This window comes from Ascaphus truei, chromosome 21 (genome assembly GCF_040206685.1).
Source record: "Ascaphus truei isolate aAscTru1 chromosome 21, aAscTru1.hap1, whole genome shotgun sequence".
Lineage (NCBI taxonomy): Eukaryota > Metazoa > Chordata > Amphibia > Anura > Ascaphidae > Ascaphus > Ascaphus truei.
Window position 1 is genome coordinate 11,778,995 of NC_134503.1, and position 13,994 is coordinate 11,792,988.

A 13,994-nucleotide genomic window follows, 5' to 3' on the forward strand; every position below is an offset into this window, starting at 1 on the left:
GAAATCCAGATGGCTCATTTGGTATGGTTGTCTGTGTTGGAATAATTAATTGTCTGAAGAAGTTCTCTCTATTTACATCACCTTATCAATTCCCATTTAAGGAAACGTTACAGCTGAAGTATACCGGTCACCAGTGGGGTACTGATCTCTGAAGTGGACATTTCATTTTCAGACCCAGTCGTGTGTGAGAAAATACCCCCCCTTTTTTGTCCTTGTGTCTGAGAGAATATGCTTTTAGGGGGGGGGGAGGGGAGTAGGTTAATGTTTATAACTCCTTGGGACCATTGTAAGTTAGTCTTCCTCATCACACAGGCGGTGAGCAAATTGCTTTTTGCACTCAGGGCCTGGACTTGATTCTTATCATGCTACTGAATTGTAAGCATTTCCGAAATCCCATAAAGCCTTTTTTTGTTGCTACTTTATAAAACATAGGTCTACTTAATTAAAATATGTCTGAGGTGTTATTCAAGATGACCTGCTGTGTAGAGTACATGACATTCTTATCTGCAATGTGTCAGCTGTTCGGCACAAAGTCTGCGGGTGACATTCTGAGGCTAAATACTGTAGCAGCCTTCAGTGGGGAAGGACAAAACTCAAACTAATAATGCTGTTAATGAAATGGGTCCTCAATAAATATATATATATATATATATATATATATATATATATATATATATATATATGGACCCATTTCATTAACAGCATTATTATATAATATAAAAATATATATATATATATATATCTCACATGTGAGCACCTTCACATGTCTTAGACGGGTCTGCAATCCTGCCTTTCAACCATTATCACCTAGCATACAGTGCTTCCACTACAGCAAGGGATTCTGGGAAACGACATGCAAATGAGCACACGTGTCACCTTTTGCCTCGCTGTGTGAACAGCGTGGCATTTCCTTACATAGGTTCCATGTTAATAGTTTTTCAGGCAAAAGGTGACACGTGTGGTCATTTGCATGTCGTTTCCCAGAATCCCTTGCTGCAGTGGAAGCACTGTATGCTAGGTGATAATGGTTGAAAGGCAGGGTTGAAGACCTGTCTAAGACATGTGAATGTGCTCACAAGTGATACTCTTTATTGGCTATATGCCAACGGTGGAGGTTTTAAATGTATACCATAACTTAAACTTATGTACCATAACTTAAAATATATATATAATGTGCCTGTGTGTGTGCCCTCCCAACCCTCTCTAATAGCGCGTCTGAGATCAGATGTATTGTAAGGAACCCCAACCCTCTCTAATAGCGCGTCTGAGATCAGATGTATTGTAAGGAACCCCAACCCTCTCTAATAATAGCGCGTCTGAGATCAGATGTATTGTAAGGAACCCCAACCCTCTCTAATAGCGCGTCTGAGATCAGATGCTTTGTAAGGAACCCCAACCCTCTCTAATAGCGCGTCTGAGATCAGATGCTTTGTAAATTCTTCTGTATTTGGTACAATTTAAAAATGACCTGAAAATTACAAGGGACCCTTTTAACAATGTACGGGGAACACAAAGATTCCTAGGAACCCTGGTTGAAACACTGAGCTGAGGAACTAACTCGCTGCAACATATTGCTGACATTGCTGGTGGGGAAAGGGGTCGAGTCCCCGCTGATGCTCTGACGAGAAGTTTTAATTAGATGCAATTAAAAAAAACATGAAATCCTGTAAAACAGGGGTTCTCAACGCCAGTCCTCAAGACCCACTCCCCGTCCCAACAGGTCAGGTTTTTAGAATATCTCTGCTTCAGCACAGGTGACTCAATCAGTCCCTGCTTCAATCAAAGAGTGAGCCTCTGAGCCACCTGCGCTGAAGCAGGGATAACCTGAAAATCTGACCTGTTGGGTTGACTTGAGGACGGGAGTTTAGCAGCTCTGTCCTAATGATTCGTCTTCCTAACCCTCAGCAGGCAGCCCGCGCTGCTGCCCATTTCACTAGCGAGACGTGCAAATAAGCGGCGATTGCACCCAACGCTGGCTCTGCCCAGCTACAGAGCAGCCAATAAGCACCTGGCTGCATTCGGCAAGGTAGAACAGGGATTACATTGCAGCTCCCTCTGTCAGGGCGGCATGTGGATATGTTGTGACAGAGCGAGAATGGAGAACTTTATGATCTGGGCTCAGACATTGTGCAAAAGTGACATCTGGGAAAATGCTTTTTGCAAAGGGAGGGGTGGGGGGGCGGGGGGGGAGTCGCGATGAGATAGTGCTAGGAACATCATAAAACATTCAATGGTTTTGTGCCTGGCAATTATATATCATATGCCTTTGTCAACAGTCCCTCCAGTAAAAGGGTTAAAGGTTTATAAGAGATGAGTTGTTGTTCTGCGTCAGGCTATAGAATGAGAGGAATAATTCATACCCAGGCACTTATGTAATGTCGTTTTAATAAACTGTTCAGAAGCTAGACAATAACGCTGAAGTTATATGTTTTATTACCTTATAAATGCTATCGTTTCAGTGACACCATCACTATCAACCCTATTTATGCATCGAGTGGTGTGTTTTACAGGGCAGACTCCCCCATTCTTCCACGTTTCTGTTACATGGTCTTGATGATGTATCTGTTTCTTTATATCTGATATCCTGTCTTGACAATGGAGGAAAAGATTTTCCCTGCGCTCGTAAGCTGTGTACGCCGGCTGTATTTCTGGACGAAACGAATGACCGCTGAGTGCTGACTCTCTCTGTAAAACGTCTGTATGGCGTGTTTTTAACAAACCATCAACCGAGTCTATTATTTGCATTAAACATTTATACAACCTATCCAGCCATACATGAAGATAAGCAGCACAAAGCAATGGGAGTCGATACGGGATCGCTGGGCGGGGAGGGGGAACGCTGACGTGGAAATGTGACATGTGGCGCACCTTTGACAGTTCAGGGTTGTTACGACGCGTTTGCAATACAGGCAGATTAGACAGAGAAGTAATTTATTACGTGTTCTTAAAGACCAGGGTAGAATTCATCATGTGCTATCAAAAAGACAATAATAACTTTTATTTCATATAGCGCTTTTCTCTTAAAGCTCTTCACGGTTACCATCTTGTGCGCAGCATAAAGAATCTTAGACCCAGCACCTGTCCAGATGAGCTGACAATCTATGCTTTAGGGAGGAGCGGCTAACTTCAGTCCTCAAGGGCCACCAACAGGTCAGGTTTTCAGGCTATCCCTGCTTCCGCACAGGTGGCTCCGTCATAAATATAGTCACTGATTGAGCCACCTGTGCTGCAGCGATGTCCTGAAAACCTGACCCAGGAGGACTTGAGTTGACCACCTCTGCTGTAAGGTGACCTGCCCAAGGTCACAAGGGTCTGACAGTCAATGTCATTGTTTCCAGTGTCTGTGCCTTGAACAGAAAGAGAAGCTGCTCGCAGAGAGAACGTATTTCGGTGCTTCCTGCTCAGTCCCATTGTTCTATGAAGATGAATATGCTGCCATATTAAGCAACGGGAGTGTGGTTATGGATTTTCAACATCTGTAGCTTCTTGTAGAAATGAACATTATTTGAACAGCGTGATAATTACAGTTGACAACCTTCCATACTGATGTAGCGTGTGACCTTGTTCCCCAGATAACCGAACACATCCCATTATAACGCAGAATATCACAGGATTACCATAGAATTAAATGGCAGTGTTGGTGCTGCAGAATATCCTAATACAGGGGGAGCGCAATCTTTTTCCCCTGCGCCCCCCTGCTGGCTTTCCCCCTCTCCTCACGCCCCCTCCCCCCCTCTCTTACCTTGATTCAGACGTCATGACGTCACGTCATGGCAATGTGACGTCACATGACTCTGCGGCGGCATTTGATGCCGCGTTACCAGGAGCGCCTGAATCAAGGTAAGTAGAAGTTTTAAGAGGCCCCGGAACTCCCCCCGGCATAAATTGAAATGTCTTCGGGAAGCGTGCGGGGGACCCCGCGCCCCCCGCAGCGAATCTCGCGCCCCCCACTTTGCGCACTGCTGTCCTAATAAATCCCACCGAATGGGGACAATGAGTACTCAGGGGTATATGGAGAATTGGGTGCTCCAGAGATGGTGGAACCTTATGCACAAATGTCCATAATGATAAACCAGGACTGGAGGACAGAGTAAATAAAGGAGTGGGTATAGCAGTGAGGTATGATATGTGAGTGACCAAAACACCAATCTCCTGAAGGAAACAATCAAGGATGCCGGTAAGCACCCTGATGTAGCCTCATTGGAGACATGCCAGTGCTAATAAAGTTACTCCTCCATAAATAATCACTCAATAAATAATAGAGAAAATCTTACCCACTCCATCTGTCCTCAAATGTCCTGAATAGTCTGTCCAAATGGCGTGCAAACTGTAGAGATAAGTCCAGCAGAAGAAAAAGAGAGCAAAAACAGTGCACTGCCAGGGAGCCAGGCAGTAAGAAAAATAAAATACTATTTATTCAGCACTACTCAGTAAACATAACCCCAGGGGGTAAGACAAAAACTCCTACACGTTTCGGACCGTAAGGGTCCTTTATCAAGGACTATCATACTCCTTGATAAAGGACCCCTACGGTCCGAAACGCGTAGGAGTTCTTGTCTTACCCCCTGGGGTTATGTTTACTGAGTGGTGCTGAATAAATAGTATTTTATTTTTGTTACCACCTGGCTCCCTGGCAGTGCACTGTTTTTGCTCTCTTTTTCTTCTACAATGAGTACTCAACCTTAATGTTCTTCTTCTTTTTTTTTTTAAATGTTAAAAAAGAGTCCTATGTCCAGTACTAGAATTATTACCTTAAAACAGTGACGCTATGACACATTTCAAGAAATCCAAAACGTGTTAAATAATATGGAAAAACCTTGTACGTGCCATTTTACAAATGGTTATAGAATACTTCCACTCTGAAAACGTACATGGAGAGGGACCAAATAAACCCATTTTTTTTCCCCGTTTCAAAAGGTAGTGAAACTGAGTTTTGAAAAAACAAAATAACACCCAAAGTAGTGGGACTCTGGGTTTGTAAAATAAAATAATCCATGATAAGAAGGAGCGGTGGAGAGATAAGAGGATACAGAGATGTATAATACCATTATAATGATACGCCATGGTTACTTCCAGAAACATTATGATTTTACATTTTTAGCACCGTATCCGATATGCTCTGAAGTGGTTTCCCCATGCTGGAAAATATTTTAGTCGCATTTACAGTAATTGAGTGGAGCTGGATACTTCTCCGGTAAGGGGAATCCGCTTCACGACATGTTGAATAAGCGCCTTCACTGTTCCCCGCAGAGCAGAGGTCCCCAGCTCCAGTCCTCAAGGACCGCTAACCGTGCAGGATTTAAGGATAGACTCTCATTAGCACAGGTGGCCCAATCATTTTGACTGAACCACCTGTGCTCTTGCAGGGGTATCCGTAAAACCTGCACTGTTAGTGCTCCCTGTGGACTGGAGTTTGGGACCTCTGCCGCAGAGTATATGTTGAATTGAGTTTAACCCTCTTATCACAAATGACTTGGAAGTCATGCAGATTCAAGGAATATTCTCTCTCTTCGGCTCCACAAATACTTGTGATTAGGTTCAGATGCAGCTATGCAATCTAACGCATGAATGAGCCCAACCCACAATCTGCAAGCCTGGACCAATGAAACCGTGCTATAAGTTTTCAGCTGATTAAGTCTAATTAAATTACACTGTGCCTTGTAAGCCTTTCGGAGATTTAAGGGGCAGTGAAGCAAAACTGGAATGTGGACGGCAAGACAGATCATTTAACTCACTACTAGACCAACAAGACCGACTTTCTTGACCTGATGAAGGCCAAAGAAGTAAACACGCTTGTTGTGGTATTTATCTGGTTGAGGCACGTGGTACTTTCTTACATGTGAGTATTTGCTGCAAACTGACATGTTGAAATATTGAGGCATTTGACTAATTTATTAGGAAAATTCAAAGCAAATAAGTACCTTTTTAACGCAATCTAAAAAGTGTTTGTTTCCAACATGCAAAACTGCTTTTTGATGATTCCCCCCCCCCTCTCTTTCCATTTGATGCGTTAATGGAATATTTACAGACTTCTGTAAATCACCGCAAAAATAAAAATGTGACTTCTGATCAAGCACAAATGAACCCAGATTGGTTCATAAATTAGAATTCTTTGGCTTTGAAACATAATTTTACTCTTAACGGTTTTGGCTACGGATTGTAATTTTAGACTGGCAGGTCTAAATCTTCCTCATATTTAACAACCTTCTGGATAGCATTGTTGCGAACATAAGAGACTCCTTGGCTTCTTTACAGGTTTATTGAAATTCAACGGTTGAAGCCAAATTGGGTATTATGCAGACTGCAGAAAATAGTTACAAGATTTGCTATGGCTAGATAATGAAGCACTCATTAAGTTGCTGCAGTGCAGTGCATCACTGTGAACGTGGATACTGCACGAATACAACCCCAAAAAATAAGAAGCGTTACTCTCCAAACTTGAACTGTTCTGAAGAACTATATCACAGTACAGAGCCATTGTTACAGAAGTTTTAAGTGTCTTATACTGTAGCAGCAAAGTACAAAGTCCTTTTACACCAAGTACTGGTAGAAAGTCATGGGAATGTTGGCGTGCCAATGTTTCAGCTCTTCAATAGTCCGTAATTAACACTTAAATAATAGTGGATGAAAGGGTGACACTTGTTTTAAAAAATATATTGATGATTGTTTTATTATGCAGGGTAAGCCAATCGGTGCTGTTTGAATATGCATCTCTCAACCTTTGTTTATCAAAGTATTTGTATTGAGTTTAGCGAGAACTGGTTATATGGAGTAAAGAGAGGAGTTAGAACATTAATATGGCGCACACACGCTAATAATATTCTACCCTGCAACTGTATCTATTTAGCAGGTACACTATTTGTTTGAGTCCTGTACGTATTGAAGGCTAGTTTTACCTATCGAATATATTCCTTTCCAGGAGAGCTCCACTTTCTAACTTTTAGCTAATTGGATCCAGCTTTCTGATGGCTATACTTTTAACGTAAACAAAAAATAATAATATATATATATACCAAAGGGAAATATTCCTTCTATGGAGTATGTGTACAAAAGCATAATACTGACCAGCATTTATATGGTAAAATGTTACGTGTGTTTGATAAGCTGCATAAATCAAGTGACTTCCATGAGAATAACTTGGATGTACCCCCATCCAGCAGGGGCAGAGGAATTAAAGTGGGCCAGCTGTAGCAAGGTTTGTAATATTTATGAATTTGAATGTGTACATTTTTATGCATCAATGAATCATCCTGACGTTAGCTAGTGCTAGCCTTGTATGCCGGACGGAACACATCGAACGGAATGTTGAATCCCCTCCTTGCCACCTTCAGTGCTGAAGAGGCCTACCAGATAGAGTATTCTTTTATGAACGTAGAGCTACCACCGGGATTCAGTAAGCCGCGATCCGGCGTTATCTGCCCCTCTGCTTAGTGAATCTGCCCCTTTGTGCTAGTGAATATCCTGGTTTCTATTGGAGTTTTTTTTTTCTTCTTTTTTTACATGTCTCTTGTTGTAGAAGCTGGTGTTTATACGTACGCAGGTCCTTCGAGACCCTCAGAGCCATTTTTAAAGGTTAATGACACATTGAAGGATTGCATTGCAATAATATGATGTCAAATATATAGTACTACAGGGCATCACTTGTATTTCCCACTCACGACATTCTCTTTCTTCCGCAGTGGTGTTGGAAGATTGGTTTAAGGCAGTAAATATCTTCCGTAAATGGTGTTCAACAATATATAACCGCTACAATTGAGACCTTCACTATGTAATAAAAGGTCAGGGTAATTTACTTCGGTTTCCCAAAGCTGTTTGCAGTGAAGATGTTTATATACTTGAACAAAGTGTTGGATTTTGTTCAACTAGAAATTGGATTATTTTGTGACTTTAGCTGACTTAAAAAAAAAATCAAAAATCTTTTTCGTTTCTTGCTGGTCTCCTCTTTTTTTCTCTTCACTTACGTTGCTGTCACGTTAGCGCACTTACTTGCTGTCACGTTAGCGCACTAGAGTTGATGTCACGTTAGCGCACTTACGTTGCTGTCACGTTAGCGCACTTACATTGCTGTCACGTTAGCGCACTTACGTTGCTGTCACGTTAGCGCACTGGAGTTGTCCACTCCGGTAAAGAACCTGCAGTAGGTCGGAATTCACTGAGCCGAGAGTGGTGAATGGATGGTGTAATACCCTGCATGACAGTTAGGTGGCGCCCGTGTCGTTAAACTCCAGAAGTTTATCACCTTTTTTTAATCTATCCAGCTTGCCACCGATCTAACACAACCCAAGACTTCATAAGTGAATTTCAACCGTTACATCGGTGATAACCGCACTCTTGGTTTGACCTTCACTGGTTGGGATTTGTGGTTACTATTTAACCAGGACCTTGAAGGCTGCTTTTCTGGATGGCATTAGACCTAACACAACAGTGCTGAACATAATAAAATATACCTGTATGTGTGTGCGCGTCCAGTGAATAATGTACCATAAGCGCCTGTATATCAGTGAGGAATTTTCAGGCCCAATTAAAACATTCCAATAGCAATACCAACGGCACCAGACACAACCAGAAATCATTTACAGATGTGACCTGTACATGTGTTAAAGGTATTACAATATACATTTTAAACAGTACATCAGGATGTGTCACATACATTCATGACAGCAAGGTGTAGGAGATGTCTGTAATTGACCTACTTCTCACTAAATTGATTACAGCTGCATTGCTTGTTGCATAATTAAAGCATAATAAAAGGTGTACTCTGCGATTTTCTACATGTAACGATTCTGCTGTCTGTTGATTAGACGAGCACCCTATCATTTATAGTAAGAAATAGTTGAATATTTGTTCAAGTTCAGTTTCCACTGGTTTTCTCACAAATAAATTGTTTCTATGCCCCTCCCTTATCTTTTTTGAAGAGCTTACTATACAACTTTTGCTACCTGCTTTTAAATGCAATACATATTTTCAGTTTGGTGCTGTTCTGGTTATAAACTCCTGCCCATAGCATTCTGGGAAGTAAAGTCTTGCTTTTCTAAATACAAAGAAGAGAGCCACAGCTGCTCAGGGATATGAAAACCAAGACTGGACCAAACTCTCATGAGAATTTGGAGTATGTTAATGTGTGTGTACCTGGTTATGGAATTTACCCAGCGGCACATAAGTCTGAGTGCCTCAAATCGGGGTTTTAGTTCATAAAGCAGTGTATTGACCACAATATTACTCAAAATAAGGACCATCTAATTTATATGAACATCTGTATATATAAAAACCTATTATGCAGGTACATCATAGTGTATCGTTACTGCAACAAACTTCTACTTCTCCACGACCAATTCAGTTGCAGTCCTTGTTGCCCTCCCATTTCTACATGAAGAGGTTATATATTATCCCCTTCAATACATAATCTAGAACATGTGTTCATGCTGCGATGGAGTCCTCTCACAGGCAGTATCAGCGCGATATAGCCACTGAGGACAGAGTGTTCCTGTTGGCTATGCAATGCTAAAATAGCCACATGGCATGGGTTAAAATAATGGAATATAAATCTCTACCGATTTGTGATTTACTGAATAAAAATATCACTTGTGAGCACATTCACATGTCTCCGACACTATACCAGCGGTGCGCAAACTGGGGGGCGTGCCAGATTTTCTTGGGGGCGCGCTGTAGTTATAGAGGTCCCACGCTCTCCTCCCCAAGCATTTAAATTAAATGCCGGGGGGCCGAGCGAGGCCTCTATAATACATTTACCTTTCCTTCCAGCGACACGCCGAGTTTGGGGGGGAGGGGGCGCGACGACGAGGCACTGAGGACAGCAGGCAAGGGGTGCCCCTGCACTATACAATGCTTCCACTGCAGCCAGGGATTCTGGGTAATGACATGCAAATGAGCGCACAGGGTCACCCTTTTGCTTCTAATCCATTTTAACAAGGACCCCTATAAGCGTATGCCTGCCACATTATACAGCTTTTCAACACAGCCTGGGTTAAAGACGTGCACAGCCAGTAAACCTACTAACCTACTTAACCAACAAACGGACTTCACCTAACTGTACTCATTGTTTCTCTCTATTGTTGATTATAAAATGTGATGATATTGTAGTCACCTCGAAGACCAGCCTCTAAATTGCAAGGAAGGCCAAGCCTATAATTATTTCCTGCAAAACATGTATATGGCGGTGTGCTGTTTTAATAGAGGGATTTACAACCGTCTGATGCAATTCCATGAGCAGGACCAAGCCGCTGCACGAGCATCGCTTTCATCTCCTCCTCTCTCCAACAGGTCCCATCTAATGCCGAGGCTGAAAGAATCGCGGTCTCACGAGTCTTTGCTCAGTCCGAGTAGTGCAGTCGAAGCTCTCGATCTAAGCATGGAGGAGGAGGTGGTGATCAAACCGGTCCACAGCAGCATCCTTGGACAGGATTACTGTTTTGAGGTGAGCGGCGTTTTTTGCGTTCTGTACTTTTCGAAGGCCATCTCGAGGTTACCCGTGCATTATTGTTTGTGCTGCTGTTGAATATTTTAGTACATTTTCCGAAACACAAGACGGAGACAAAAGATACAAATATACATAAATCAGTGACGACCGTAAACGCAATAAACAAGTAAATAATATATATATATATATATATATATATATATATATATACAGTGGTTGACAAATCACCAAAAAATCTACTCGCCACCTAGTACCAAACGTGTGCTGCTTGGGCCAATGTTTACTCGCCCGGGGGTTAAATCCACTCGCCCGGGGCGAGCAAATGTATAGGTTTGTCGAACACTGTATATATATATATATATATATAACGCGTTTGCAACCAGAAGGGCCTGCAACAAATTTCAAAGGGGTCCACTGGCATGTCAAACTCCAGTCCTCGAGGGCCGCAAACAGGCCAGGTTTTCAGGATATCCCTACTTCAGCACAGCTGGCTCAATTAGTGGCTCAGTATGATAAGGTAAAATATTAAAGCTAATTGATAATATAATATTATCTCCCAATTAAAGCTGCAGTTCAGTCAATATCCTGCATGTGTGTTTTTTTTAATAAATCAGTTTTGTAGTAAGAAAAAATACTTTTAGCATTTTCTGTTTTTAAAAAAACAACTTGAATATTCATGAGCTTCCACTGACTGACAAGCAGAATATAAACAGATCCCTTCACTAATTATGTCACCAAATTTCGACCTATCAATACATGGAGAACGAATTGACTGGCAGCTATACAGTTCTTTAGGTAATTAGAAATTGCCCACATGAAACTATTGAAGTAAAAAAAATACATTTAAAAAAAAAAAAAGACTGAACTGCAGCTTTAATGGCAATTACATAAATCTAGCATTTTTAGAACATAGGAGGATACATTTTACCTTATTAAAGTGGCAATTCAAGCAGCCGTTTTTTGTTGTTGTTTTTACATGGCATTGAAGCAGGGCGTCTCCGGAGCTGAACCCTATTAATTTAAGCTTTGTGGACCCCCTGCTTCCGGAGATACTTACCTCCATGGGGGGTGCCGGTAGCTGCTCCGCTCGGCTACCAGAGTTCACATTATGTTGGAGTTTCACAGCTCCCGCGGGCCAATAGCGGCGTGAGGTCATGGTCACGCCCCCGCAAACCCACCGCCACGCCCCCTCCCGTCGCAAACACTCCCTCTCTCCCCCAGACAGCAGATCGCGGTGCAGCGCTGTGCACGCGCTGCCCCCCCGCCCGTGCTACAGTGCTGACTGGGGACTCACCCTAACACCCCCCCACCTCCCCCCATGAGCATGTGCTCAGGATACCCGTATTTTAGATTTATATAATCTATCATCTTCGCTCAATATTGCAGTGAAGGCCACTCCTGTGTATTTAAACACGCCGTATACGTATAGAAGAAAAAAAGGGCTAACACCACTCAACAGCCGAAGAGCATGTTAATAACCAAAGAATTGACAAAAGTACTCTGATTTTGCCCTGTTTGCCTCTTAAAGCTGCAGTTCAGTCCATATCCTGCATGTGTGGGTTTTTTAATAAATCAGTTCTGTAGTAAGAAAAAATACTTTTAGCATTTTCTGTTTTTAAAAAAACAACTTTGAATGACCAATTTTCTTGTATTCTATTTTAACAGCCATTTGCTAAGGCACTGCCCCTTCATGTCCTGTCACAAGCCCTGGCACACCCCTTTGTCAGCCCTGCCCTCCCTCTAGCACATGTCAGTGGAGGAGTGCTCATGAATATTCATGAGCTTCCACTGAGAGACAGAAGCAGAAGAAATACAGATCCCTTCACTAATTATGTCACCAAATTTCGCCTATCAATACATGGAGAACGAATTGACCTGCAGCTATACAGTTCTTTAGGTAATTAGAGATTGCCCACATGAAACTATTGAAGTAAAAAAATAAATAAATAATAAAAAAAAAAGACTGAACTGCAGCTTTAACATTGTCAAAGGGGTGTGACCGATGTACTGAAGAATTCTAGAAAAAGACAACTCAAACGCTTTACATAGCTCTCAGATTCTAACAAATAATGCAATAGTGCAGCTCCACCCAGGGCTATTATTACTTACATTTATTAATACATTAAAATAGGTGCTTACAATAACTAACATAATAAAGTGATCACATGCATTAGTGAAAAATTAAGTATTTACAATTCTAACAGAGGGTGGTATGGCTAAGCAATAGAGTGTACTGCCTTAACGTGAGACAAAAAGTAATAATCTCTGTGTTCTGAGGGAATATTAGATAGGCCATTTTAGGGTTAATTAAAAATGAGGTACACCCTAAAAGTTGGCTGCTTTAATTTCGTTTTACTATAACATTAGGCATCAGTTGCAATACCAAATTTTGGTTGGGTGCGTCAGGGATGAAATCCCTATGTCTGAATAAAACTCGTGTGGCCCGACCCTGACGAAGCTCCGTTATGAGCGAAACGCGCAGGGCATCATGCCGCTTTGACGTCATCCAGGAAGTGCTGGCAGCAATAGGATTTCAGTGGGGAGGGCTTAGTTTTGCCGATTGGCAAGGGTGAGCTTAGTATTTTACTATATGGAGTATAGAATTTTTACATTACTAAGCATCTCGTACCAACTCTTATCTAGCTAGCTATTCTACCCCTGCTACATACTCTTGTTTAGCGATTTTGCTGTTTTTGAGGCTACTTACTACTTACCATCATTAGACACATGAATTGTATATATCATCCTGTGTCCCAGATTATTATCGACTCTGCCTACGAGTGTATACCAATGTATCCATCCATACATGTAGTTCTAGATGCGAGTCTTTTATTACCATTTTTTATATAAAGATTACTTTTATACTTGGACATCTCCCCTTTGCAATCTATTGTTTAGCCATCGATTCCTGTTTTAATTGTAAATACTTAATAATTCTTCACTAATAATTCATGTTACCACTTTATTAGTTATTGTAAGCCCCTATTTTAATGTATTAATAAATGTTAAGTATTAATAGCCCCGGGTTGAGCTCCACAAGCGTATTTCTTCCCAGAGAATCTGTGACTTATGTCATGCGATTCTCTTGTCTTTTTGTTTAATTAAAATGCACCAGCATAAAATATGGCTTCTTGTGACCTCAAAGGTCATTGACAACTCGATGCTTTCTCACATCTTTCTACCAAATTGTTTCTGAAGTCAGGATATTGGTTTACTGTGAATTAATTGCTACACTAATTGAAAAACAAAAAAACAAAACACTTTGATTAAGACCTCAATTTAATCACAAAAATGTATTACAAATATCTACAACAAAAAGTGATATAATAAACCCATAGTTCATGGAGGTCCACAAATATGTACATAGGAGGAAAATGTAGGATGCGTAAAATAGTGAAAGACAAAAATCCACAGTGCTACATCCAACATGTAGTTAAATACTTGGGTCATTTAGTTACATTCTTTGGCCAACGCGTTTTGACTCCAATATACATGGTGTCATGTGTTTGGGTTCTGAGCTTTGAGGGGGTGTGTGTTCTTTGTGAATTTCTATTGG

The 13,994-nt window shown here is 41.4% G+C and overlaps 1 protein-coding gene across 10 annotated transcripts in view; it reads left to right on the top strand.

Annotated features, from left to right (window-relative positions):
* DAB2IP (DAB2 interacting protein) overlaps positions 1-13,994 on the top strand; it is a 613,541-nt gene that overhangs the window by 496,154 nt on the left and 103,393 nt on the right. For all 10 annotated transcript variants that reach the window (XM_075578970.1, XM_075578968.1, XM_075578971.1 and 7 more), the window contains one exon: positions 10,282-10,435. In XM_075578970.1, coding sequence (XP_075435085.1) covers positions 10,282-10,435 — 154 coding nt within the window. The remainder of the gene's footprint in view (positions 1-10,281; positions 10,436-13,994) is intronic.